This window comes from Pogona vitticeps, chromosome 1, assembly GCF_051106095.1.
Source record: "Pogona vitticeps strain Pit_001003342236 chromosome 1, PviZW2.1, whole genome shotgun sequence".
Taxonomy (NCBI): Eukaryota; Metazoa; Chordata; class Lepidosauria; order Squamata; family Agamidae; genus Pogona; species Pogona vitticeps.
In genome coordinates this window covers 82,163,538-82,190,380 of record NC_135783.1, presented here as the reverse complement: position 1 = coordinate 82,190,380, position 26,843 = coordinate 82,163,538, and the positions used below count along the sequence as shown (strand labels likewise).

The 26,843-nt window shown below is 41.8% G+C and overlaps 1 protein-coding gene and 1 long non-coding RNA gene across 3 annotated transcripts in view; one reads left to right on the top strand and one right to left on the bottom strand.

The window, feature by feature from the left end:
• MYB (MYB proto-oncogene, transcription factor) overlaps window positions 1-21,191 on the top strand; it is a 47,747-nt gene extending 26,556 nt beyond the window's left edge. For both annotated transcript variants that reach the window (XM_020779662.3, XM_020779667.3), the window contains 3 exons: window positions 544-654; window positions 8,373-8,480; window positions 19,640-21,191. In XM_020779662.3, coding sequence (XP_020635321.2) covers window positions 544-654; window positions 8,373-8,480; window positions 19,640-19,756 — 336 coding nt within the window. In that variant the 3' untranslated portion in view covers window positions 19,757-21,191. The remainder of the gene's footprint in view (window positions 1-543; window positions 655-8,372; window positions 8,481-19,639) is intronic.
• Window positions 8,476-26,800, bottom strand: LOC144585961 (uncharacterized). Its single transcript, XR_013540613.1, has 2 exons — window positions 26,744-26,800; window positions 8,476-18,483 (listed from the first exon to the last, which is right to left on the bottom strand). It is a non-coding gene; the product is annotated as an uncharacterized LOC144585961 (long non-coding RNA).
• Window positions 26,801-26,843: the final 43 nt, after the last annotated feature.

Below are 26,843 nucleotides of genomic sequence, written 5' to 3'. Positions count from 1 at the left end.
TGATGGGGTTTTGGCCATAGCCATAGCCAGAGCGATCACTTAGCAATGGCCCCTATGGGGAAAAATTGCTTTGCGATGATCGCGGGGAATGAGTTTCTATGGGCTTTTTAAAATCGCTTAGTGATTAAATTGCTTAGCAACATTTTTCCTAGAACGGATTAACGTCGCTAAGCGAGGCACCACTGTACTGAAATTACTTAGAGTATGCAGTCTTTGAAATGACCCTGATGGCTTTTGTGACTATCTCAGGATTAATAAGGCTAAATTGAAAGCTAAATCTTAGAAATCTAGTTATGCAGCGTTATCTGATATAATCATGTTTCATTAATGATCATCATAATTGCAAGTTTTCCATGATTTAATGGTAGTTGTAATAATGTTTAAAATAAATGATTGAATACTGAATGCAGATTCATTGGTCATTGCTTAGGTATTACAGAGAGAGAGAGACTGTCCTGGAAATTATATACCAATCAATTTCAGTGATAATAAGATTTATCTGAAAATAATGTTGGATCCTTTTTTCTTCTTTTTTACTTGCAGGTGGAATCGCCAACAGGCAAAGCTGGAAACTTCTTTTGCACAAACAGTTGGGAAGGTGAGGGGCTGAACACACAGCTCTTCACGTACACATCTGTTGTGGACGATGTGCCGGTGTGTATTAATTAGCACAATGGATCTTGTAATTTTTGCAACCTTCTCTGTTCTGAAGCAGAGAGACAGGCAAGGTATTGCCCAGAATCCCCTACCTGGCCATGTTGCCACTGGGAGATCTTCATCCCACTGCCACGTAGCAACTGACCAAGAGACTCAGGTTTTCTGCAGAAAAGGTGTGTGGAAATGCTTTTCCACATTAAAAGCCTTGGCACTTGGGATGCAGCCTATTCTTCCTTTGCCCATCTTGCCCCTATAGCACAGGCCGTCCTGTCACAGACAGACACACTGACCTCTCACTGGTTTCAGTCTTAAGACAGTTCAACTCTCCCAATGAAACCAACAGGGCACAAAAGTATAACTTCGGTTGGATTGTGCCAAAATATCATGTTGTTTTCTGCTCCTTCCCCGGCAAGTCCCTCTGCTCCTCTTCCTATTTTTATACAAAAAAGAGAACTCTGCTGGTGAGTGGTTCATTTAAGATGTATAAAAAGCCGAGGCAAAATTTTACCTTTAATTGGATCACTGAAGTGTTTGCTGAACTCAGTGAAATTATTAGGCAATGAAATGTTTACTTCCCTTGCCCAGCATCCTTTGTAAATGACAGAATCTAGTTTTTAATATAAATGGGATTACAGCCTAATATAACCCGATCAGCAAGACAATTTAACTAAGTACTTGAGCCAATTTTACTGCAATTTAACTCTTCATTTATGCTGTTCCAGTAAAGAGACTAGTACCGAAAGCAGCCCCACGTATTTTCAGTATGACTGTGCTGTGTGCGTCAAACACTGTCTCAGTGAAGCAGTATGTGTTGCTCTCCAGCAAATTAGGACAACCAAGTGATAATCAAAGTCCTGAATTGGTACAGGGGGTGTGCCCTCACCTTTCAGTTCAGTTATTTAGCATCAGATATTCTCCAGTGAACAATTTACTTTCTTCCCAGGCCAAGATTGGAGAAATTACTTTTTCTTTTGAATGGAAACCCCCAGAACCCCTTTGCCAGCATGGCCAGTGGCAGTGAAATATTTCCTGATCCTTATTTATTTTGCCTTTTTTCTCATCTGTTCACTGCTCTTTGCAGCTACAGGTCCTATTCTCATATTTGTAGTAGCTTCCTTTCAGGGGACTTTCAGGGACCGATTATAATTAGAGGACTGTAGGGCTGGAAGGTACCTCTCGGGTCATCTGGTCCAGTTTCCTGACAAAGCAGAAACTCCAAAGCCAAAACAGGACTGACACGTAGCCCTGTAACTTTTGCTTTAAAAACCTCCAACAGAGAGAGTCCACCAGGCAACTTAGTGTCAAGAACCTTTTCCTAAAGTTTAGCAGAATTTGTTTGAACACAATATCATGACCCAGCAGCCATCAGATTGAGATAATGACACCACAGCAGATGATTTCAAATGAGACTTCTGTGTAAATTTACAAAGAAGTTTCATTTGAAAAGTCCTTCCAGCAAGTTTTGCTAAGAGGAGGTTCTTCATCGTGGTCTTCTGTGAATGCACACAAAAGGGTTAACCAAGCGCCAGCGTTGGTCCTCTCGGAATATTCTCGAGCTGTAAGAGAAATGTAACAATTGTAGGGCTGCCTACATTGCGCATGCTCCGCCCACCCGAGCCTTAGTTCCATTTTTCCGCGTTGCGGTTGGGACCTCTCGTTTCAAGCTCCATTCTTTTTCTCTCTATTTCGTGAAAAACTACCTGGTTTTGACCCAGACTGTTCTTCGACTCTGTCTACTTCTGTGCCCCTTGACTCGGACTGTTTTTTTTTTTTTTTTTTTGGACCATCCGATTCGGTTTTCCCTTCAATAGAGCGGCTTCTATATTTTCCCGCTCTTTTCTCCTTTAGCGCAACGGCCATTAATCTAGCCTATGCCTTCTGGGCCCTTTAGCCGTTGTGTGGACTGCAGTAGGAAGATTCCCCATCAAGATCCCCACAATCGCTGCCTTTTTTGTCTGGGTGAAGCTCACCAGATGAAGTCTTGCTGCCATTGCAAAACTTTTACTAAGGCAGCGCTTAAAGCAAGGCAGCAGCGGCTTAAATTCCATCTGTGGGAATCAACCCTCGCAGCCACTAAACCGACCGATTCCGAAATGGCGTAACCGTCGGCAGCTCTCCTGTCTGAGGCGAGCGTCTCTTCACAGCCTGCACCATCCAAGGCTGTACAGCAGAAAAAGACGATCCCTTCGAAAAAGTCATCGGCGAAAGCCAAGACGAGTTCCTCCTCGATGCCTGTAAAACAAAAAGCAAAGGCGTCTGAAAAATCTAAAGACACGACTGCTCAGCTCCCTCCAATATCGCAGTCTCTACCGTCGCCTATCTTAGAGGACTCGTCTCGGGATCGAGATTTCTTGTCGGAGATAGCACCCTCTCTGCCTCCTCGACAAGCAGAGCCGACTTTGCCGCGCGGAGAACCCTCTCCGACGCCGAGTCAACTCGCTGGTGTTACAGCGGGTTTGACGTCTGCCCCTAACAGCCCATCCTCTCATGGGCGGGGATCTCCGGCTCCTTCGACCTTGTTGGCACCTTCGAGGTCGAAATCACCTAGAAAGAAGCGTTCCTCGAAGAGGAAGCGCAGCCCATCCAACCGGCGCCGAGACAAGCGCCGGCGTTGACGGAGTCCCTCCTCGTCGAACGACTCCGACTTGGTCCGCAAACATCATCGACGCTGATCCAGTTCCTCGACGTCTTCATCCACATCGACAGAGCCGCGTCGGAAGAAGCACAGGAAGATTAAATATATCTACATCTCATCTTCCTCCAGCTCTCCCGAGGTGCATTATCGACGCCAACATCGACGTCGGGAAGTCGGTGCCAAGATGCATGCACCACCGCAGCCGCAGTTGCCGGAGCCCGTCCCGCCTATAGCTCCCCCTATTACTGGTCCTCCCGTACAGCCGATGACGTCGGCCCACATCGTCGGGGTCGAAAAAACACCCCGAAAAAACAAAGGAGACGTTTTTTCGTCAGACCCCGATGAAGCTTCCCTCGGTCCTTTCTTCTGACTCGGACCAGGATTTACCAGTGCAGTCTGTCCCTGCCCCTTTGCCTGAAGGAGAAGTGGTTGGGTCTGACATCGGAGATGCGAACGGCTCTTCTCCATCAGAGGACTTTTCATCCTACTCTCAGACGTTGGGAAGACTAGCTTGAGCCCTAAAGTTAGAACTCGACCAACCTACACTCCCTGCAGAAGACCTCATTTTTGGGGACATAAAGGAGAAGTCTCCACCACCTAGCTTAAATTTTGTCCTGGTGATCATGGACATAATTAAGGAATGCTGGGAACAACCGGCTAATACACCTCCATTACCTCGGTGTACCGAGAACTTCTATAGGGTACATGGGCCCGATACATCCAATTCCAAACTCTTTGGTTGTAGAAACTAGTTGCACTAAACCTACTGGTAAATCGCATGTTACACCGACAAATAAGGAGGGCAAGAAATTAGAAGTCATTGGAAGGAAGATTTACTCTCTTGTCGCCTTCTTGTTGAAAGTCATTAACTACCAAACTGCTCTCAGTGCTTACCAAAAGCAGCTTTGGATGAAAATCTTGGCTGGCCTTAAACTAATTCACGAGAAATTTAGACAACCCTTCTTGAATTTTTATGAGGAGGCTCAGACAGTGTCGAGGTATCAAAGGCTAGCAACTAGGCATGCGGCGGAGGCCTCCGCCAGAGTTCTTATGTCTGCTGTAACTTTGCGTAGGCATGCCTGGCTTCGGGCGGCTAACATCCTGGAGGACGTCAAAAATAAAGTAGAAAGTCTCTCCTTTGATGCTGTTGGCCTCTTCAATGAGAAAACTGACTCTCACCTTGAAGAACTTCATAAAGCTAAGAAAACGGCCAAATCCTACTCAATACAGCCACAACCTCGCTACCAAAAGTTCCAGTGGCGTAGGTCCTATGCGCAATACCAACAGTCATCACAACAATTTAGACCATACTCCAACTTACCTCATCAGAGATCCTCTCAGGCTTCTTCTTCTGCGCCCAGCTACAAGTCCCAGCGTTCTCAGCGCAGACAATCCTTTAAACCTCCTGCAAAGAAAACTAGGCGTTATCTTTGACTCGCCTCCAAGTTACTGTCCATACACAAACAATACAAGACTTTTTCCATTTCTTTCAAACTGGCGCGCGATTACAAACGACACATGGGTTCTACACATCATCGAACATGGTTACCGTCTAGAGTTTATCGAGTTACCACCTTTAGGGTACGTAAATCCTACCTCTTACAACGTGGCCCTTGAAGAAGAAGTATTCTCACTCCTGCGAAAGGTGGCCATTCACACCAGCAGCAGACTTAAAAAACGGTTTTTACTCGAGATACTTTGCCGTGGCGAAAAAAGACGGAGGAATAAGACCTCTCTTAGACCTAAGACTTCTCAATACTTACCTTCGTCCTCGACGGTTCCGCATGGTCACGTTAGACTCCATTCTCCACCTGCTAAAGAAAAACAACTGGTTCACAGTCATAGACTTAAAGGATGCTTACTTTCATGTGACGATCCAACCCTCACATCGCAAGTACCTCCAGTTTTTCTTCTAGGACACCATTTATCAGTTCCTAGCCTTACCCTTCGGACTTTCGACAACCCCCAGAACCTTCACGAAAGGCATGGCTCCTGTAGCAGCGTACCTAAGGCTCAAGGGTATTCACATCTACCCTTATATAGACGATTGGTTACTAGTGTCAATGTCCAAGAAACAAGCTATCAAGGACACAAAATTTGTCCTACGACTGCTCCCACAACTCGGCCTCACCATCAATCAGAAAAAGTCACACCTCTCACCGTCCAGAGTGGTACACTACATAGGTGCCCGCCTCGATGCGACCAAGGCAAGAATTTTCCTCCCCAAAGAAAGGATAAGAAAGATTCAAAGAGCCATAAGAAAGTTCTATCCAGCAGCGCGTGTTACAGCAAAACATGCTCAACATCTGCTGGGCCTCATGGCGTCAACTACCTCGACACTGGCTCATGCTCGGCTCAAGCTACGCTCTCTGCAGTCATGGCTGCTAACGCTATTTGACCCCATGACAGACAGCCAGCACAAACGGCTTCGGGTGACTCCCGAATTGGCCAGCCAGTTACAGTGGTGGACTTTTCCTCCTCACTTACAAATTGGCAGACCCTTCAAACCACTGCAGTTGACTATACAAGTGACTACAGACGCCAGCCCCACAGGCTGGGGTGCGCATTGTGCTCACCACAAAATGCATGGCCTCTGGTCTCCTCGGGAACTGACTCTTCATATCAACCACCTAGAGATGCTGGCGGTCATCAAGGCATTATGCACATTCCTTCCCATGGTGCAAGGTCGTGGTGTTCAAGTAATAACAAACAACACCACGACCATGCACTATATCAACAAACAGGGAGGGACCCGCTCCCAGTCTCTGCTGTATCTCACCATACACCTTTGGGAATGGTGTTACCTCCATCAGGTTTTCCCGGTAGCCATACACGTGTCGACGACGGACAACACACTGGCAGATCGCCTCAGCCGCCTCCCATATCAGATGCACGAATGGGAACTCAACCAGCGGGTGTTCCGCGACCTCTGTTACCTTTGGGGGACTCCTTCTGTAGATCTTTTTGCCTCGGATTGCAACGCCAAGTGCACAGCTTATGCGTCTAGAGCCGGGATCGGCAAGAACTCTCTAGGGGACGCCTTTATGATTCACTGGAATCTGGGGCTCCTTTATGCCTTCCCACCCATGCCGTTAATACAGAGAACTCTGGTGAGGCTTCGACATTTGAATACGACAGCGATCCTCATAGCTCCTTATTGGCCGTGTCAGGCATGGTTTCCAACCTTGACAAGCATGTTCATCGAGTTCAAGAGGTTACCTCCGATTCCAGACCTCTTGACGCAGGATGCAGGGACGGTACTACATCCAGATGTGCAAACATTACAGTTGACAGCGTGGAGGATCTGCCCCCGATCAAGGAGGTGCGAGACCAAGCAAAAAAGCCATCCACAAATAAACTCTCTCATAAATGGAAAGGGTTTGTTAAGTTTACAAAAGACAAGGGACTTGTGTCGTGCCCTGTGTCTCTTTCCACGTTGTTACTGTACTTACGCTATCTCTTCGATTTCCAGTGATCCCTTTCTACAATTAAGGTTGATCTGGCCGCCATAGTGTCATTCCAACCCAGGAATTCTACTTCTGCAAAACTTTTTTCTCATCCTACGGTTAAATCCTTCCTGAAGGGACTTTCTAACCTACGGCCTCCTGTGAAACCGCCGTTGCCGCAGTGGTCTCTACAATTAGTTCTCCGGCCCCTTACCCGTCCTCCTTTTGAACCTATGGCCACATGTGACCTTAGGTTGTTGTCTTTTAAGACATTGTTTTTAGTAGCTGTTACGTCAGCAAGACGAGTTAGTGAACTCGCTGCATTACGTTCTGACCATCCCTTTTTACAATTTTTCAAGGACAAGGTTCAGCTGTACCCAGACGTTTCGTTCCTACCCAGAGTTGTGTCGGATTTCCATCTCAGTCAACCTCTGTCTTTGCCTACTCTGTTTCCTGAACCTACTACTGACATCGAACGCATGCTTCATACACTGGATGTCAGGAGGGTTCTAACTTTTTATGTGTCTAGAACGAAGGATATCAGGGCTTCTACCAGGCTCTTCATTTGTTACGCTGGTCACAAAAAGGGTTTACCTACAGCGAATTCTACACTCTCCAGATGGCTCGTCTCTACTATCGCGTTGGCATATGAACTTCAACATAAATCTCCACCTGACGGACTGCGCGCTCATTCAACCAGAGCTGTTGCATCCTCTACAGCCTTGGCGTGCGGTGTCGATGTTCCAGAGATCTGTAGGGCTGCCACGTGGTCTAATGTGTCAACGTTCATTACTCATTACAGGCTTGATGTCAGAGCCAGACGAGAGACGAGTTTTGGGAGAGCTGTACTAACGTCGGTACTTCAGTGACATCCCACCGTCCGGTGAGTAAGCTTGCTAATCACCCTTTTGTGTGCATTCACAGAAGACCACAATGAAGAAAGAGAGGTTACTTACCTGTAACCATGGTTCTTCAAGTGGTCATTCTGTGAATTCACACAATCCCGCCCGGCCTCCCCTCTATCTGTCACTGTGTTTACCTCATGTCCAGGTACCAGTGGCAGATAAATGGAACTAAGGCTCGGGTGGGCGGAGCATGCGCAATGTAGGCAGCCCTACAATTGTTACATTTCTCTTACAGCTCGAGAATATTCCAAGAGGACCAACACTGGCGCTTGGTTAACCCTTTTGTGTGAATTCACAGAATGACCACTTGAAGAACCATGGTTACAGGTAAGTAACCTCTCTTCATAAGTGACACTTGGCATTATACCTTTAAAAACCCTTGAAATAATATTTGATGTCAGTTTCATTTGTAGTCTCTTGCTTTATGTAGTAAGTTGCAGTAGAATAGGTCCATTGAATCAATGGGGATTTGCTAAGCCAACTACTAAAGTTCCATTGATTCAAATTGCCCTACTTTAGTTACAACTTACTATGTAAATTAAGTTGCAGACAGGACAGGCCCATTGAATCAATGGAACTTACAGTACAGAACTATTGACTCACCAGATCTGTGCTGATGCAATGGGTCTACTCTAGTGCTACTTACTATGCTCATGGAAATAACATTTCAGCGATAAACTTGCTCATTCGTTTTCTTTCCCTTTGTGGCTGTTTGCCTTGTTTCTTCAGAATCTACTTACCAGTTCTGGTCTAAAGATGCCTCTATCAGAAGAAGAGGAGAACACTCATAAATTGTTAACATTACACCGAAACAAGTCATCCGGAAGCCCGCTGCAGGTAAAATTCCACTTTATTTTATGGTAAAAGTAAAGGTTCCCCTGGACATTTAGTCTGGTCATGTCTGACTCTAGGGTGCGGTGCTCATCCCCCCTCTCCAAGCCATAGAGCCAGCGTTTGTCCATAGACAGTTTCCATGGTCACGTGGCCAGTGCGACTAGATACAGAACACCGTTACCTTCCCACCGTGGTGGTACCTGTTTATCTACTCACATTTGCATGCTTTTGAACTGGCAGGAGCTGGAACAAGCTATGGGAGCTCATTCCATCGCGTGGATTCAATCTTATGACTGCTGGTCTTCTGACCTTGCAGCACAGAGGCTTCTGCGGTTTAACCCGCAGCACCGCCATGTTGTTTTATGGTAACCCCCACCCTCCAAAAAAAGGAGTGAAGCAGTTATGCTTGGCTAAGGGCTGAATATAAACTTGGTTTGCTATTGGATGCAATAGAAAGTTTCAAGAAGCCTTTGCAGGAAAACTGACTTGCGGACCTTGATGACATCTTGGCACAGTGATTCAGAGATGGCATTTTTTTCTTCTTCTGCAACATTGAATAAGAGTTCTTTATGGTCTCTGTGACTCTCACACACGGGCCACCTCTTGAACATCTCACATACCTCAGAAACCCTTTTAGGATAAAGCCCCACTCCCTGGCACACCCAGGAAGCACTTGGCCAGAGGCTCCTGACTGCAGTCCTAGAGAGCTACCGTCATTGGCAGCAACTAGACACACATAATACTACAACAGTGTTCCTAATAAACAAAAAGTTCTAGTCATAAGAATAGAAACAGCACCTGGCAAATCAAACCAAATGACTCTCCCAGAGGTGAGCAGTCTCCTGCCATCCTGGAACCAACATTCAACAACCAGAATGCATCACAAGCCTTACGTGGCCCCAGAATGTAGGATAAGTTAAAGCTGGAAGTGGCCCAGTGTCCAGTTCCATCTTCCTTGGAAAAGGGAGTGCTCTGGGGGAATAGATAAAGTACTGGGTAGGCCTGCACCTTGTTCTGACAAAAAATAATTGATTCTGTGGTCTTTGGGGAATTTTTTAAACCTTTTTGCAAATAGATGCTTTTGAGGAGAGAATGGGAAGATCTGAAGACCCCCTTGGGACCTTATGTGACCCCCCCAAGCTGCACTTTGCCAGCCCCCCAGCGTGTCTAATTCAGCACTGTTTCCTCCCTCTCTCAATGGCAGTAAGATGCCTGTGGCAACCCCACAGTCCCATTCTGCTGATGCCCCCCAGCAATCAGCCTTTGGAAGCATCGTGCTTCAGATTCTGAAAGTAGTCCTTTGAGGAAGAGCAGCTTTACACCCTGCCTCTTTGCAGTTTTCTCAGCCAAAGTGGTGAAGGATTCCTTTCTGCAGAGGAAGAAATAATGCACGATTAGAGTGACATTTCAAGTGTGTGACTTGGAAGGTTTGAAACAGGGTAGTTTGCCACCAGCTTTTATATCTGCAGAGATAAATTGAATGGCAGTTGCCCATAGAATAGTTTTACTGCTCTGGCTGAGTACTTCTTTTTTAAATCACCTCTACAAAGCTGAGCCAACAAAATATGTAGACTATTTTATTACTGCTACTTAGGCAAATAAGCACATTATGACCAATTATTCCTTAAGTAAATGAAGGAGAATTGGTTTATTGCCTTAACTTGAAATTTGCATTAGATTTTTATTTGTTAATCAAGTGCTGATAAACGAGCTTGCTCCCATCCCAGGAAATGGGAGGCAGGAAAACTTAAGAACTATAGATTTATGTGTAATTGTTTTGACCTGCAGATATGCAAAGTCAGCAAAAGAAAATGTACAAAAGGCTACACTTCCAGAACTCCCCTTCCTCTCCCTCAGAGAGACCCACAGCTGCCTGTCAGGTCATCCGGGAGATTGCCAGGGAGAAATAGGGTGGTGCCTGATCCTGCACTTTGTGTGCCACTTCACTCCTTCCTTAATGTAGAATAGTTAGGGAGCAGCATTGTCTCTGAGAAGAAGGGAGCTGGGTACACAAGCTGGATGTCATTCCTCCACCTGGCTGTCCTAGTCACATCAGGTGTGCAATGGCACTGAATATTCATGAATAAATTGCTATTTCTGGGTTACAGTTGTTTGCTTCATTACTAGGGCATTCCATTGCATTATTGCAGGACATCGATTATGGAACTGAGGTTTTTGATGGCATTTCCATTTTCTCTGGAGGAATAAGTTTTAAGGGGGGGGGAACTATATCTGTATGCAGGGTAGAAAAAGCTTACTACCTTTTCGTTCATGGTTGGCATGGAACCCTAACTGTGCGTGTCTCGTTTTGACATCATGATGATTATGTTTCCTAGTGGGATGGATAGGTGAGATTTTGTTCTTGACAGAGCTCTTATGAAAAAATGGTTTGAGAAAATCCATGGATTACCTTTTTGTTTGTAAATCTGAGAAGTGCTGCTGCTGAAAAAGAAAACCTGAATTAATAAATAGTTTGGAGGTCACACTTGTCTAAAAATCACTTGAGAAGATATAATCCTAAAATTTTGATGGCAGTTTTGCAGTTTAGGAATCATGGACCGCAGCCATTTTGTTTTCATTAGTTTGTTTCTTTGTAAAACAATCAGGTTAGTGTTCTGCTCATTTGCATCTGTTCAAGTGCAGCGTGACTGAAGACAATGCAGTAATTGCTGTTACTTCACTAAATTAATTGTTTGTGTTGGCCCGAGGTAAAATCCAGCTCCAATTAAAAAGTGTTTCTCCTGTTTGATTCCATATGGAAACCCATTGTTTTGAATGTGGAGTTGACAAAAATTAACACTTCTATGTACTCCAGATTCATATAATCACTTATTTTTCTTAAGAGTTATGTTACAGAAAATATAACATGTGAATCAGCCTTTAATGTATAGAGCAGGGAAACGAACACACCTTTTCACAGACTTGCCTTTACCTCTCTATTTTTCCCTGGAGGGTTCACTTTTCTTTAAAGTGCTTTAACTGGATATCCCAGTTAAAGCTTTGGCTTTTGTTTACTGTTCACTCTTGCCCGAGGCAACAGAAGGCACGTTACAGGATAAGTGAGTCAATTGTGCTATCAGCAGAAGGATGTGCTGGTAGAACTACTGATGTAACCAAATGAACTGAGGTGACACAGCTGAAACTGTACCATGGTTTGACAATCAAATATGAACTTAATGTAGTTAACTTTTCTTATCTATAATTTTAGCATTGGAAGTATAGCTAACAGGAAATCTGATATAAAAGAATTAAAGATGTTGTTTTAGAAATACTTGTAGTAGATTAGCGAAAGACTTCTCGTCACTGTATAGCTAAAGGTGCTGATCCAAATCAGACAGGTGTCGATAGATTTGTGCCAGCTTTGGGTTACGTGCCCTTTGGGTTATGTGCATAATGTGTGCAGAAACCTGTGACACAATCAAGCAAGAAGCAGTGGTGACTTAATTGTGCTGAAGTCAATGGAAGGAGGAGTAACAACCAGCTTTGCTTGGTTGCCTTTCCCTTTTTGCACAGCATGTTCTCACAAACAGTGGCTATTCTGTCTTTGGACCAGTAGCAGCTTGTGCAAGGTACAGAATGTTAAAGAAGGGTTTCTGCTTCTGTGAAGGGACATAAAGGGACTGGGCTACTGTGCCTTTCCCTGTGAACATCTTGGGATGGTTAGATGGCTCTCCTGCCTAACTAGGTGATGGCCTCCCATGAAACTGCCTTCAGGATGAAACAGCTCATGGAAAGAGGCTGCCAGCTTTGAACAATGTCCTAGAGCAGCGTTGCCCACCAGTTGTAGTTTGAACACAACTCCCTTCACAAATGGCTGGGCAGATTTGGAAGGCCCACACTTCTCAACTCTTGTCTTAGGAGTAGGAGAAGGTAGCCCTGTAATGTCTCAATGAAAATGTACACGCTCCCTGGAAGGAAATCATTCATGAGTGATGCTGAAGACCCATTCCTTTGCAGCTAAGAGAGAAAGAATTGTGTTTACAACTCCCTGTGTTTCTGTCTGTAGAAGAGCTTGATTCTGAACCTTAATGACGACTTGATGCTTTGCCTTTTATTTCTATGTACTGTATATGCTAGGCTTGGTTTTTCTGTTCAGGAGTAAAAACATCCTTTTAACCTAAGCATCAGCAACATAGCTGTTAAACTGCCAGCGTCACAACAGTAGCCCTTCATGTGAACTTCTTTTAAGTGGCTTTTCAATTACGTATCATAGCTTCCTGGATGCACTTACTTCTGTTGTGAAAAGTGTGTCCCAGATTTCAGTGGCTGATCAGTGTTTCATTAGAGAAGTTCATAAAAGAGTAAAACAAAACAAACAAGTATTTATTTATTTATTTATTTATTTATTTATTTATTTATTTATTTATTTATTTATTTATTTATTTATTTATTTATTTATTTATTTATTTATTTATACCCCGCCTATCTGGTCATTCCATCCACTCTAGGCAGCTAGAAGTGAAACAGTAGCTACAACATTATATTAAAAACTGCACACCCTAGAATAGAAATGTTTGGATTGCTTCTGTGGCATGGTACATACATACACATATGCATGCATGTATGTACCATGTTTGCAAAACTAGGCACTAAAACTTGCTTAACAACAGCAACTGTAATAAAACTCAGCTACCAAGAATGAGACAGTAGGATTCCTCTCCTCTCTCTTACAATAATGGAGTCATGTTTTTTTTTTGAGCTGTGTATGTTGGATTTCCAGATGTCTACTATTCGATTATTAGTCTGTGCCTACACCTCAGGGGGGGCTGGCGTGCTTTGGTCCAAGGGGTCACAAAGAGTCAGACATGATTTAAGGACTAAACAACAACAACACTTCAGGGGTGCTGGAGATAAGAAAACTGCTTTGATCTTCACCTCACCCACTGCTGTCATCTTATGCATAGGGAGGAAATGATGGAAAGCATTCATTTCTGAACTAGGCCAGAATTGTTCTCATGAACAAGCCGCCTTTGTTTACACACTGAGAGAATCCCAGGGTATCATAGTAAGCAATAGGGTGTGGCTACTGCTGGTTACTATCAGGTCACAGTGAATTTCCAGTAAATTCAGATATCTACCCATTTCTGCATATTTTAGATAGTGGAGCCCAACCAATGTTTATATGCTGTCTTATCACCAAAAGAAGCTGCAGCTAGACTTAAGATCCTCTGTAATGTTCCATCTACTTCATCATATTTTATTTATTTATATTGTTTGTGTTATTCATTTATTTATTTATAACAGTTGCTGTCTTCACTTCTTACCAAAATACAGGACCCAGGGCAGGTTGCAAAATACAAACAACATATTTAAATCCCAGGAAATAGTTCCATAAAATTTTTCAACATATTCAAGATAATAGTGCTTTTTGAATTTACTTCATTCTCATTAATACTTAGAATAAGCAATGATGTAAGCGTTTGAAGAGAATTCCTATAAGTAAGCAAGTGGGTATTTTTTAAAAATGTAAAATGAAGCACACGGAAGGGGCAAAAAAACAACAGCAAAGTAATTATATATAGACTTAATGAGACGTTTCAGCTGGTAGCAACTAACCAGGAAAGAGATCAGAGATCTTGGGGTTGTAGATGATAACTATATGAAAATATTTACTCAGTATGTATCTGCTTTGAAGAAGACACATTTCTTGTTAGGAGGAGCATGATTCAGAAAGTAATAAAAATAAAGCTGCCAATGGCATAATATTTCCTCTTTCATAGTACAGTACTACAACTGAGAGCCATCTACTGGAATTGAAAGGTGAGAATTTCAGAAGAAATAAAAGGGCATGCTTCACAGAACAGATAGTTCCTCTGTGGAATATAGACTACCTCAAGCTGTAGTTCTGTGAGCAAGGTTCAATGGCCTTTTAAGGGAAATTAAATACATTTATGCAGAATAATGCTACAGCAAGTTGACTACTAGCTATGATGGCTCTATGTCTCCTCCGGTATCCTAGGTAGCATGCCTCAGAATATTAAGTACTGGATAGTATTGGGTAGTGTGGGCGGCATATAAATTAAATAAATAAATGAATAAATAAAAAGAGCAGGTGAGAGAGAGGGCTAATGTCCTCACATTCTGCTGGTAGGAATCTTGTTGTCAGTGGTGGGAAACAGTGGTGGACTTGACAGGCGTTTTGTGATCAGACACAGCTCTTACATTCATAATGGAATGGTTTTGTCAGTCACACCTACAAAACAATTTCAGATAAGACTGCATAATTGTGATTTGCTGGTGTTTTAAAACTTAAATTGGAGTTCTGGAATTCTAGCAAGAGATGGATTTGTTGAGGCTCCAAGCCCAATGAGCTTTCCATGCTATAATTATTAAGGATGTGCCATTTGGACTCCAACTCCTGGGGTTTTCCCAGAATTCCCCCAGTAGAATTTTGAGAGTTTGATCTATAGGCCCAAACTTACAGACACCTACAGTTTGCTCACCTGGACCAGATTCTGTCTTGTAGGCTCTATTCCTCTATTTTTAATGTACACAAAATATAAACACAGTGCTTTCTGAGAGCTGTTGTCTTGCTGCCCTTTAGATTCTATAGAGCAGTGGTTCCCAACCGTGGGTCCCCAGATGTTTTTGGACTGCAACTCCTAGAAATTCTTCTGAGAATTGTATCCCAAGAACATCTGGAGACCCATCTTGGGAACCACTGCTCTATAGAGTACACCTGAAGAGCTGTGACATGTAGAAAGCACAATAGCAGCTTCCATTTTTATACATTAATAACAGGAAGTAGGCCTGAGACAGACATGGAGCCTCCAAGGTAGGCCCAGTTCAAGTAAACAAAATTTAGGTGTCTGTAAGTGTGGATATGTGGGCTAAAACTCCCCAAATTCTGCCTGGAAAATGCTGGGAGCTGGGGTCCAAAATCTGAAAATTTAGTGATCATATGTCTCTCTTCTACATAAGCAAACCATTCTCTTTAGATCTGCTTAGTAGATATTTATCAAGAGCAACTAAGGTGAGTTTAAAAGGTCTACCAAATGATCTATCATGCATATTCCTTCTAGTTTGATTATTACAATGTGACCAAAAGCATAGAAAATCTGGCTGCCATGTTCACTGGAGTCCTGCACCTGAGAATAAGTTGTACTGAGTCACCAACAAACATTATTACGTAAACCATAGTTCTAAAGAGTAATATACAATATGTGTAAATAAAATGTAGATGAATTTCCATAGAGATGCAGGTATATGTAGACTAGCATTTAAAAGATCTGAAGGAGGACTGTTCACCACATTATTTGGAACCTCAAGGGGACTTCAAACCCAATTTTCTCAGCCCTTTGATAGAAAAACATAGTCATAATTTTTTACCCACATGCTTTTTCCCAAGGGGCAGCAGCTTCATCCTTCCAAGAATTCCTCAGACATATTTTACGAAAATAGGTTGGTCATCCTGACAGCGCTTGCTCTCTCCCCTGTGCTGTTGGACTTTTACCAACGATTAACATTGTCCAGAGTGTGGCAAGATTCCCAAAAAGGTGGACAATGCTTGTTGAATCTCTAAAGAGCAGACAGTCCTGGGTGGCATGTTTGTAAAGTGAAAAGTATAATACACCACCTCTAAACTGTGATTCACAATATCCCACTTTGAATAACATCTAAGGGAGTGGGATATACTATGCCTCTAACTTACAGACGTATAATTCCTGTTCAGTTTAGTGGCCCAGCAGTTTCGAAATGGATTTAATATCGCTCTCGAGGGGGCATCAGATGGATTGCACAGTGTGAGGACTGTTCAACGTGACCCAAAGTCCTTAATGGAGAATGAGAAGCATATGCATCAAAGAGAAATTACTTTAGTCACATCCTGTCCTTTTATCATTGGAAGAGTCATCTTAATAGGCAGCCTCTTTCACCATGTGAATCATTTGTTTTCCCCTTTGACGAACTGCGATACTGAATTCCATGTGTTGGTGATGTACCATGTGTATCTCAAATTTTCTGGGCCACAAGAAAACTACAACCATCAAGACATAAACATTTTAGTTTTGTTTTACCTTACTACATGTTTATACATGTATGCTAGATGTAGCTTTCTTGTCTGAAACAGTTTAATGGTTCTTGGCTAGAAACTTGGTTATGTATGCAACCCCGTGCTTAGATATAACTGAAGCTCCAGTAGTACCAGGGCTAATTAATTTATTTTTCATCTCACCCAGAGGCTTGTTAATGTTACAAACATGGTAAAGTAAAATGAACCCCTAGTTGAGTTAACCTAAGCCATGGTATACCAGCTTACATAACATTGTGTCCTGTCAGTATTCATGGCACTTGACAGAGTATTATAAATTTTAAAAAAGCTCTTGCCTTCAAAACCTTACAGCCCCATGTTTGGTAGTGATGGTAACTCTTGTGCTTGCATATACCGGCAAAAAACTTGGATATGTTCACAACATATGGTCCAAAGTCATGGTTATTTAGCTCAAACAGTAGCTGCTCACTTCATCGATGGAATGTAATGGAGGATCTGACTCCTAGTGGGTAAGGCTGTAGTTCCCATCATCCTACTATACATTATGCTTTGATGTGTTTTTCACAAAGGCAAGGAACTGACTGCAAATCTCCTTCATCACTTCCTCCTTTATAGATGTCTGGCATTTGTGTGGTCTTTTTTATATTGTGGTTATGTGCCATCAAGTCACATCCGATTTATGACAAATCTTAATGAGAGTTTTTGAAGTATGTGAGATATATACGAAGTGGCTTTACCCGGTCCACACACACCCTGGTGACTTTCCATGACCAAGCAGGGATTTGAATCCAAGTCTTCTGCGTCCTAGCCCATCACTTTACCCACAGTGTGACACTGTCACCTTCTCCTTTACTTGCTCACTTATAAATTTACACTCTGTTGGTTGTGATTGTAACACAGTTGTGTTTATTTCAGAGCATGGAGGCCTTGGGTAGCTAGCTCCATATATTAGAAAAAGGGCTTTAATGGCTTCAGCAACCTGAATAGTTCTGATAGCAAAGCAACACATTAAAAATGTGCTGGGGAAGAAATGGATATCTGTATTGACAAATTCCATGGAGCACTGAAACTTTTACTACGCTTGAGGCACTAAAAGATATTTCACGTGTCTGAGGAACAAACATGTCTCCTGGATACAGCCCTCAGAGTAGATAGGTTTATCTCTTTGCAGCAATGTGCTAAGTAGGTCTCCCAGCCTTTGTCAATAACCACAAGAACAAAATGGTCCAAACTGTTCATTTCCTAACCATAAGAAGTAGCTTGTTTTTGCAGTACTTTTCACTGTGGAAGATTTACATTTGGTTATGTGCCAATACATGATTGAAAATACCTTTAAATGATGAACTGTTTTGTTACTGGATTCTTAGGTCAAGTGAGCTGAATCATCACCTGCGACTAGGCTGTACAAATAATCTCACACTTAACCCACAAGTCCAGCAAGTCTACATAGTTGCATGCTTCCTAAAGTAGTTCATAGTGCTACTATTACACTTAACCTGCTCTGAAATATTTTTTGCATTTCTTACCTGTTTAGTTGTTCTGTATATTTTCCACACACCACACTTCAAACAAAGGCTCAAAGAGCAGCCAACTAATTTTGTAAAGAACAACAGTATGTCAAAAACAGTGAAACATAGTCAAATCATATTAAAACCAGCAGCTCATGTTACATAGGATTAGAATCACACATCTAAACAGGAGATGTGAATGGGCTTGGTAGATAAAGATCTTTGTCTTCGTCTAAAATGTCCCTTTCTAAACAGAGCGTTCCCAACACTGACCATGTCTTGGTTTACCATTTTCCATTGGAAGGAACAACAACTTGAAACAACTCCTGAAGAAGGTTAAAGTGAAGAAGCAGGATTGAAGTAAAAAAAATTTATAACTAAAGAACTACATAACTTTAATGTTGACAATGAAGAAATTGAAGATGTTAGAAGAATTCTTGCATCTCAGTTTAATCATCAGTCCAAATGGAGACTGCAGCTGAGGAGTCAGAAGAAGACAGAAGGGCAGCTGTGGAGAAATTAGAAAAGATCATCAAATGCAAAGGCACTTAAATTGATACCAAGATCATCCATGCTATATTATTCGTAAGCACTATGTACAGATGTGAAAGATAGCCCGTGCAGGAAGCTAATAGGGAAAAAAGATTCATTTGAAATATGGTCTTGGAGGAATGTTTTACAGGTAGCTTGATCTGGCAGACAGGCAAACAAGTGGGCCTTAGATCAAATCAAGCTTGAACTCGCCCTAGAAGCAAAACTGATGAGACTGAAGCCGTTGTAATTTGGGCACATCATGAGAAGACAAGACTTGCTGGAAAACACAATGCTTGGAAAATAATCATGTCCTCCTGTATAGGTCCTAAATGATCATAACATCCAGGCAGCTGGGTCTCAGTAAGCACAACCGATAATTCTTCAAATATGGTGGTAGAAGCAAACTAGATCAAAGGCATATAACAAATACCTGTAGTTTCTAGGTGGAAGGACACAGAGGTTTAGAGAGAAGTGCCAGCCATGGTAGAATGTCTCTGTTTCAAGTTGACTTAGCTGTGAATAGAGCTTGGAAACTTGCCAGTTGTTATGTTAAAATCCATAACAATCTACCAATAATTCCTGATGCTTCTGCCCACCCTGTGCCTGTAGCATGTCCATGTTAATGGATCTTCATTCCAATGCATACCTTATTTTTTAAAACTAAAGTGCAAATGTACTGGAGTTTGTATGAAAAGGCCTTCATGATATACTTGCAAATGTGAATGAATTTCCTTGAACTGAAAATAACTCATCTGAAATAATTGTGATAGTAAGAAGGATTTACTGCCTTGATTAATCTTGACGGAAGTCTTCAGACATTGGAATAAATGCATAATCAATATGTGTTCTCTTGGCTTCCTTTTGTTTGAACAACAGTCACAAGTGCAGCTGATCTGTTAGATTGACAAAGGAGTTTCTACAGGATACCTGTATTTTAAAAGTTCAAAGGTTGGCCAAAGTTTCTTGTTCTAAAGACAAGGTCAAAACTGTGAGAAATGTCTCTATCCAAGGTCTTGTTGGGTTTCACCTTCCTTCAGCCTAGTCAGCAAGTTTTGTTCTAGTGCTAACAAGCAGTGGAAGTCGTGCATTTAAACCTTGCCTCTCTAAGTTTCCTCTCTGTTTATTTTTAGCATTTTACCAGCACGTGGGATTCAGCCTCCTGTGGGAAGACGGAGGATCAGCTGACCTTCTCTGATCCAGCCCGCAAATATATGAATGCATTCTCAACTCGAACACTGGTTATGTGAAAGGGGTCCTCCATCAAGCATTATGTTTTCTTTACAAAACACTTCCAGTTGATTTGGATTTACTGTTCCTCTACATGGGAGAATAGCCTTTTGTCGTTTGTTGTTGTTGTTGTTATTGTTATGGTACAACATTTGGGAGCAGCACCAAGTGCATATAGTCACAAAAGCATATATGTATATATTATTCATGTTGGATTTACCCAACTTTAAAAAAAAAAAGAAAGAATTCTCTTTATTGCTGATGCTTACCTAAATTATTAGGTACTGAATTTTATGCAATTAAATAATAATAATATGAATGCTCTTCTTTTTTTAAAAAAACACACTGATTTTTTAAATATGATTTCAAGTGAACTTTTTTGGGAGATCAAGTGCAACAGTATTAATTCAGTGAGGAGTGGCTACAGAAGTTTCCATGCCAGTGAAGATGCTTTTCAGGGTTGTTGAAGTTTTCTCGTTTCTCTTTTTAAGAGCTGGCACCCAATCAGTAGCTTATTCTGAATCATTGAACCAAACATCTTGGGAGAAAATACTGCAAGAAAGCATTACTGCAAATGCTAATCTAAAGGTATAGGCTAGAGGCATATCATGAGACAGTGAATGCTGACACGGCCGTGCCGTTTGAAGTACTGTCCCACACATTAGAGTGCTAGACTGTTGGTGTGTGTGTGTTTTGTCCTTGTCTCACTTAGCTTGCTTTTTAAAATTATTACTGTATGAAAAATAGTTTTGAGAACAAATTATATTTTTTATTCTATAATTTAATTTTGTAATGCCAAATGGATACTGTGGATGTTGTGTTCCATTTTGTTCTGTTTTGTTCTCGCTGCTACAGATGTACAGCATGCAGATGAGCTACTAAAGAGCCACAGAGGTTTATGAAAGAAAAAAGAAACTGGGGACTAGCTATGCACTAGGATTTCTGACTTTTGAAAAAGTACTCCTTTTATCTTTTCATTCCCTGTTGCCCTTCCCCCACCTTTTTTTTCTTTTCTTTTTTCCCCCCATATTTTTTTAAAAAAATAAGCAACACTTAGAAACACTTCTTGGGAGATTTTACGTGCCTATATATGTATACATTCTCACAGGTTTGCAACAAGAAAGAATGCAGACTTCACACATTTGGGAGAAGGCGGTCTTGCTTATGTATTCAGTTTTTGTCTCATGTTTAAATCTAAATATGCCCTACCTTGGATTCCACAGAAGCCAAGGTAGAGACAGAGTTCCTTTTTAAAAAAAGAGGATGGTCTTCTAGACGCCTGTGTCTAAGCTTTGCCCAATACTAAAAGAAGGCTGCTTTTTTTCTTTCTTATTACAGATTCTGACTTTGCTGCCTTAATAGGATTAGGTACAGCCTTGTCTGCACTTAACTTTTTATGATACACTGTACTGCCTTGTAGATAAATAAAGCGTGTCATTTTGTAAAAACCTACAATTTGCCGTACTATCTTACGTGTACTTCAATTTAAGTGTATTCATCAAACACGTTCATAGAATCATAGACTAACGAAGTTGGAAAGGGGTGTATAAGGCCATCGGGTCCAACCCCCTGCTCAATGCAGGAGTACAAATCAAAAGATATCTGCCAGGTGGTTGTCTTAAGTTTCTCTTGAATGCCTTCAGTGTTGGAGTGCTCAGCACCTCTTGAGGTCATTGGTTTCACTGTCGTACTGCTCTAACAGGAAGTTTTTCCTCATATTCAGTCACAATCTGCCTTTCTGTAACTTGAACCGATTGTTGCATGTCCCGCACTCTGGGATGATTGAGAACAGATCCTGTCCCTCTGTATAACAGCTTTTCAAGTATTTAAAAAGTGCTGTTATATGTCTCTCCCCTCAGTCTTTTCTCAGGACTAAACATACACAGTTCTTTCAGTCTTTCTTCATAGGATTTGTTGTCCTCCTCTGGGCTTATTCCAATTTGTCAGCAACCTTCTTGAAGTGTGGTGACCAGAACTGGACACAATACTCAAGATGAGGCCTAACCAGTACCAAATAGAAGGGAACAAGTACCTCGTGAGATTTGAAGATGATATATTGGAGATTTGGAGATGATAATATTGCTGAGCCAGGTATCCCCCATCTTGTAACACTGTGTCTGGGGCTTTTTTTCCTAGGTGCAGTACTTTTCACTTATTCCTGTTGAATTTTATTCTGTTGTTTCCAGCCCATGTTGTTTCACTGTACCCATCTGATTGACAGTGAAAACTTGCACATAACAAAATGGACCAGCAGCACTAGTGTCAAACAGTAATGGAGAACTGGAAAAGTAGGGCTGTGCAAAATTAAGTCTGGTTAAGGAGCCCAGCAAATGGGAAGGTGCAATATTATACAGTGAGAGGAGGACTGACAGAACAAGCTTTATTGCTTAAAACCATAGGTCATCACAATATATAAACAGCAACACAAAACATAAGGGCACTAACATTACATATTTACACATAAACATAAGATGGCATAGCACCTCTCAAGTCTTTATGCTTGTCATTGAGAAGAGAAAAAGGGGGAAATCAGATTGTTTGGGTTGGATAAAGCCTCAGAGTGGCATTTCGCACCTAGAATATGAGCGAGAATAGACAATTCCAAATAACAACAGCATAAATTGCAAGCTTGAAGTCAAATTAATGCTGCATCTCCCATATTCCCAGAACCTACTGCCTTCCTTCCCTCCAATATCTCTCACCCAGCATTAGCCTTGTTCTCCCAATTAACCTGCCACACACTCCATTTTATGGGAGTCATGCAGCAAAGCATAACTTAGTGCCTTTGTTTCAGAATCAGCATTCTTGAAAGTTGAAGTATTAGAGCAGTGGTCCAGAAATGCAGGACCATGGATATGGCTGGACTTCAACTCCCAGATGAGGAGCTAGCCTGGACAGTGGCCAAGGATTCTGGGAATTTCACCAGCAGCTGAGGACCTAGCTTCAGGAGCCAACATGTTAGAGGCATGTGTACTCAAATGTTAAGACGGTTTTTTTAAATGACCCAAAAACATGCCCAATGAAATGTGCTTATCCACAGCCATATGACTTCTGGATATATGACGAGCACATCAATGTATTTTGCATTGCATAATATCTGTAAAATATTTATATGCAGAAGTCAAACTTGTACTTTGCATTGGTACATGGGCATCTCTGAAATATAGTCAAATGAGCACCATTTTTGGTGAATCCTGCTGACCTAGGTTACATTGCTGCAAATTATGGAAAAGGATTAAATAATGCTGCATTCCACACTGTTAAAATGGGCTTCATTTGCCCCCGGAGCATAGAGTGACAGCCAAAAAGGAACAAGAGCTGCTTCTTGAACCACAAAATTGCTTGCAAAATATTTTTTGATTATTTTGTTAATTAAGTGTGGGTTATCTCACATTTCCACAAAATGTGTTATAATTCTGTGAACAAGCAGGGTATATACAGTACTTTGGAGGAAAATATCAAGCCTTGTGCTGTAAAATGACATAACTTTTAGTGTTTATACTGTACATAGTTGCTGTACAGCACAAACTGCTGTAATACTATCTTGTTTATCTTCAGAAAAACCTTATAAAATAGATTATTTTGGAACAAGCAGGTTTTAGAACAAGCAGGACAGAAGATGTAGTGAAACAACAACTGGAGATTCTGTCTGTCTGTCTGTTTCCTGAGAAGTGGATACTGGAGGATGCTTTAAAGGCACACAAGTGGGAAGTATTCTGAAAAAAAATCTAGAGAAAAGTATAAGTATATAGAGACCTTGGAATTAATAACATAAAACAGACGATGTTATTTACACTGGATGCTTGTTATGTAATTGCTATCTTATACTTCTATAATTAAAAAAAAGCAGGATAGGCAATAAATGAAAAATAGTAGCAGGAGGGAGAGCCCCATGTGGAGGTGGCAAAGTGGAGGAGCGGGCTCAATCCTGACTGTCACCTTTCTGCTACACTATTGGGGGCAACTCTAGTTGTGGGAAAAGATAGGAGGAGATGGTGAAGTAAAAGATGAGTGTAAAACGAAGCATCACTACAAACCTTTGAAATGACAGGCGGTGTGACAAAGATCCAGGCTCTCAGACCGGGCTGGAATCATCCAGTTGTTCCTAATAGAGCAACACAACCACTGCTGTTTCTTTCACATCTGTGACTTACTTCCCCCCCCCCCCCCTCATGCCAACATCTTACTTCCTTTTAGGCAGGAGATGTGCAGCTCAGATCATTCACTGGCAGGAGGCTTGGAGAGAAATTGCAGTGATCATTCATGTTACTTTAATTTTAAAAATTGGTATCTGAAAATTCCCTACTTATGGGGAACTTTGAATATGTCCTTGACAATTTTATTTTATTTATTTTATTCATTACATTTATACTCCACCCATTTAGTACTGAGGCACTACTCTGGGAGGCTAACAAGATTTAAAACAGAACCGCAGCTACGAAGGTAATGAGGTAAGAAGCTGGATGGATAGATAGCTCAGTGAGTTGAGTATCTGGCTGTGGAGGGAGAAGTTAGAAGTTCAGTTCCCTATAGTGCATCCCAGCCCGTGTGGCCTTGGGCAAGCTGCACAGCCCCAGAGAATCCCCCAGAAGAAGGGAATGGTAACCCACTTTTGAGAACTAGAAGAAAATCCTGGAAAGGGTTGCCATATGTCAGAATTGACTTGAAACAAAAAAAATAGTGAGATAAGAATCTTCCATTTCTTTCATGGAGATGTCTAAGGCTGCAAAACTAAGCCTACTTTTTTGGAAGCAAACCTAATGAATGTCAGTGGAACATTTCTAAGAAAACATGCTTTTGTCTGTGATTGTCAGATTTCAGACTACAACTGCCTTGCATGTCTGCTCTGGATTGCTAGATCACTTGGCTATGCCTAAATTGATCATGTTACTGAAATGCATAAAGCAGAGTTTGAGCAGAAACATCACTTTTAATTAAGTTACTGGTCCTCTTGATGGTAACCAAATTCCACTCCATGCTAATTTTCACTCCAGACAATGATTGCTTGATTGCTCTACCAGGGAACTCCTCCCCGGTTATTGAATCTCAGGCAAGATTCAACATAAGATCTAATAATCATTTTAGCTTTCTTTATCTCCTAATTTGGTTTAGTTGCCAAACAGAAGTAAATACGATGTTGGCAGAAATGCGATTGCTAGTTGGTCTCTGAAAACATATAGCACATAGAAGTAAGCAAAAGTAAAATGCCCAGTTTTGTTTATTAGTCTGATCGATGTCTTACATGCATTTTGGTAGATTCGTTGAATGTTGAATCTAGATGGGCAGGGTAAAAGCCGAATAAATAAATAAATAAATTTCCCAGACATTGGTTGGAGTCTCTGTCACTCATCTGACTATTTACAAGTTACAAAAGCCTTGTGCAAATGCAAATGATCACTGTATGAGGTGCTCATATTGGGCTCACAGAAAATGGCTATGTGAAAGCATTGAATGACATGTTGGCACAAGATAAATCTGAAGCAGGAGGAACTCTGGGAGTTGTAGTCCAAAAAGGTAATTTTCCCAGTTCTGCCTGAGGATACAGTAAAGAGCAGTAGGGATGGGTTTCCCAGTATCACTGTAGTTACGTCAGTGGTTCTGTAAAGAAAGCTACCTTATACTGTGCAGCTTGCTAAAAGCTGCTCCAAATCTGAAGACCATGTTCTCTAAAAGCATTCCTTAAGTAGAAGCAGGGTGGAGGAGCAGGCTTTGGAAATGTCTCCAGGCTCACATGGAAGGGATAGCTGTACCTGCCCAAGGAGCAGGAGACCTAGGAGAGTAGCCTGTGTTTATCTACTCCTGTTTGAGAAGGAGCAAAGGGAGATAGTGATGTCATAAGAGGGGAGATGGGAGGACGGGATGCAGCCGAGCAACACACAGTTCAGAAGTCATTCAAGAATATTCAAGGCCAAAGAAACGTGCAAACAAAGAAACTCTGCTAGATACGTTTGAGCTGCTCTTCACAGGGAGCATTGTTTACCAAACAATCTGAGAGAGACAGATAGAGAGACAGGTCCTCACCACCACCACTATTTCAAGTTGTTACTTTTGGACTCGGGTAATGGATATGAAACTAGTAGTAGAAGTACCCTGTGAGATAAATCTGCCTGGATGATCTGTCACCTGTGGCATAGTGTGGTTATCTGTAGGGTGCCTGGAATGCTGAATAGCCCTCAATTGAGGAACACGTACTAATGCAAACCTGGGCAAAGTGCGGCCTGAGGGTCACATACGGCCCACGAGCCGCTCCAATAGCTTTTTGTCTAAAGTTAATCAGTTGCTTATCTTTAACATACCACAAAAAAAACTCTTTAGTATTTGTGAAGATTAACAAATTTAAAATAAAAACAATCATAATGTCACTGTTTCATTTTATTTTTAAGTAAAGCTGGTTCGGCCCCTGAACACAGTTCAGATTTTTCATGTGGCCCCCCCTATAGAAATTAACTGCCCAACCCTGTACTAATGTAACACTTTTAAGTTCTATGGGGCTTTTTGCTTGCTATTGATGAATCTTGCAAACAGAATTTCACAAAATGAATCTCTTCTTATCTTTATTTATATAACAGGCAAACCATGAGTAATTATAACAACAAAATGCTACAGTTTGGGCACCCAAGACAGCACAAGTATAGGAGTTGCTGGTAGACTTTGCAAAGTTCAACTGTCCCTTTGATTTCAAAGTCAGACCAAAATCCAAGACATCTTCCTCGACTGAGTTGGGTATCCATAGCATAGGAGAATCTTCAAAATCCTAAAATAAAATATCAATACAATTGTATGCACTTCCTGAATTTACTATCTAGATTCAACCTTCCAACACATACATACGGTGGACCCTCGACCTACGGAATTAATCCATATTGGAACAGTGGCTGCAGGTTGAAAAGTCTGTAGGTCGAATATGCATTTCCCATAGAAATGCACTGAAAACCATTTAATCTGCAACTGAGCCAAGAAACCCCCACACACACACTACACAAAAAATGGAAATAAATAGACTTTACCTTTCCGAAGCCTTCCAGGGGTCCCCCGCCGCCATCATTGCCATTGCCCGAGGCCTCCGAGGGCTTTCCCGCTGCTGCCGGAGGCCTCTCGGAGGTCCCC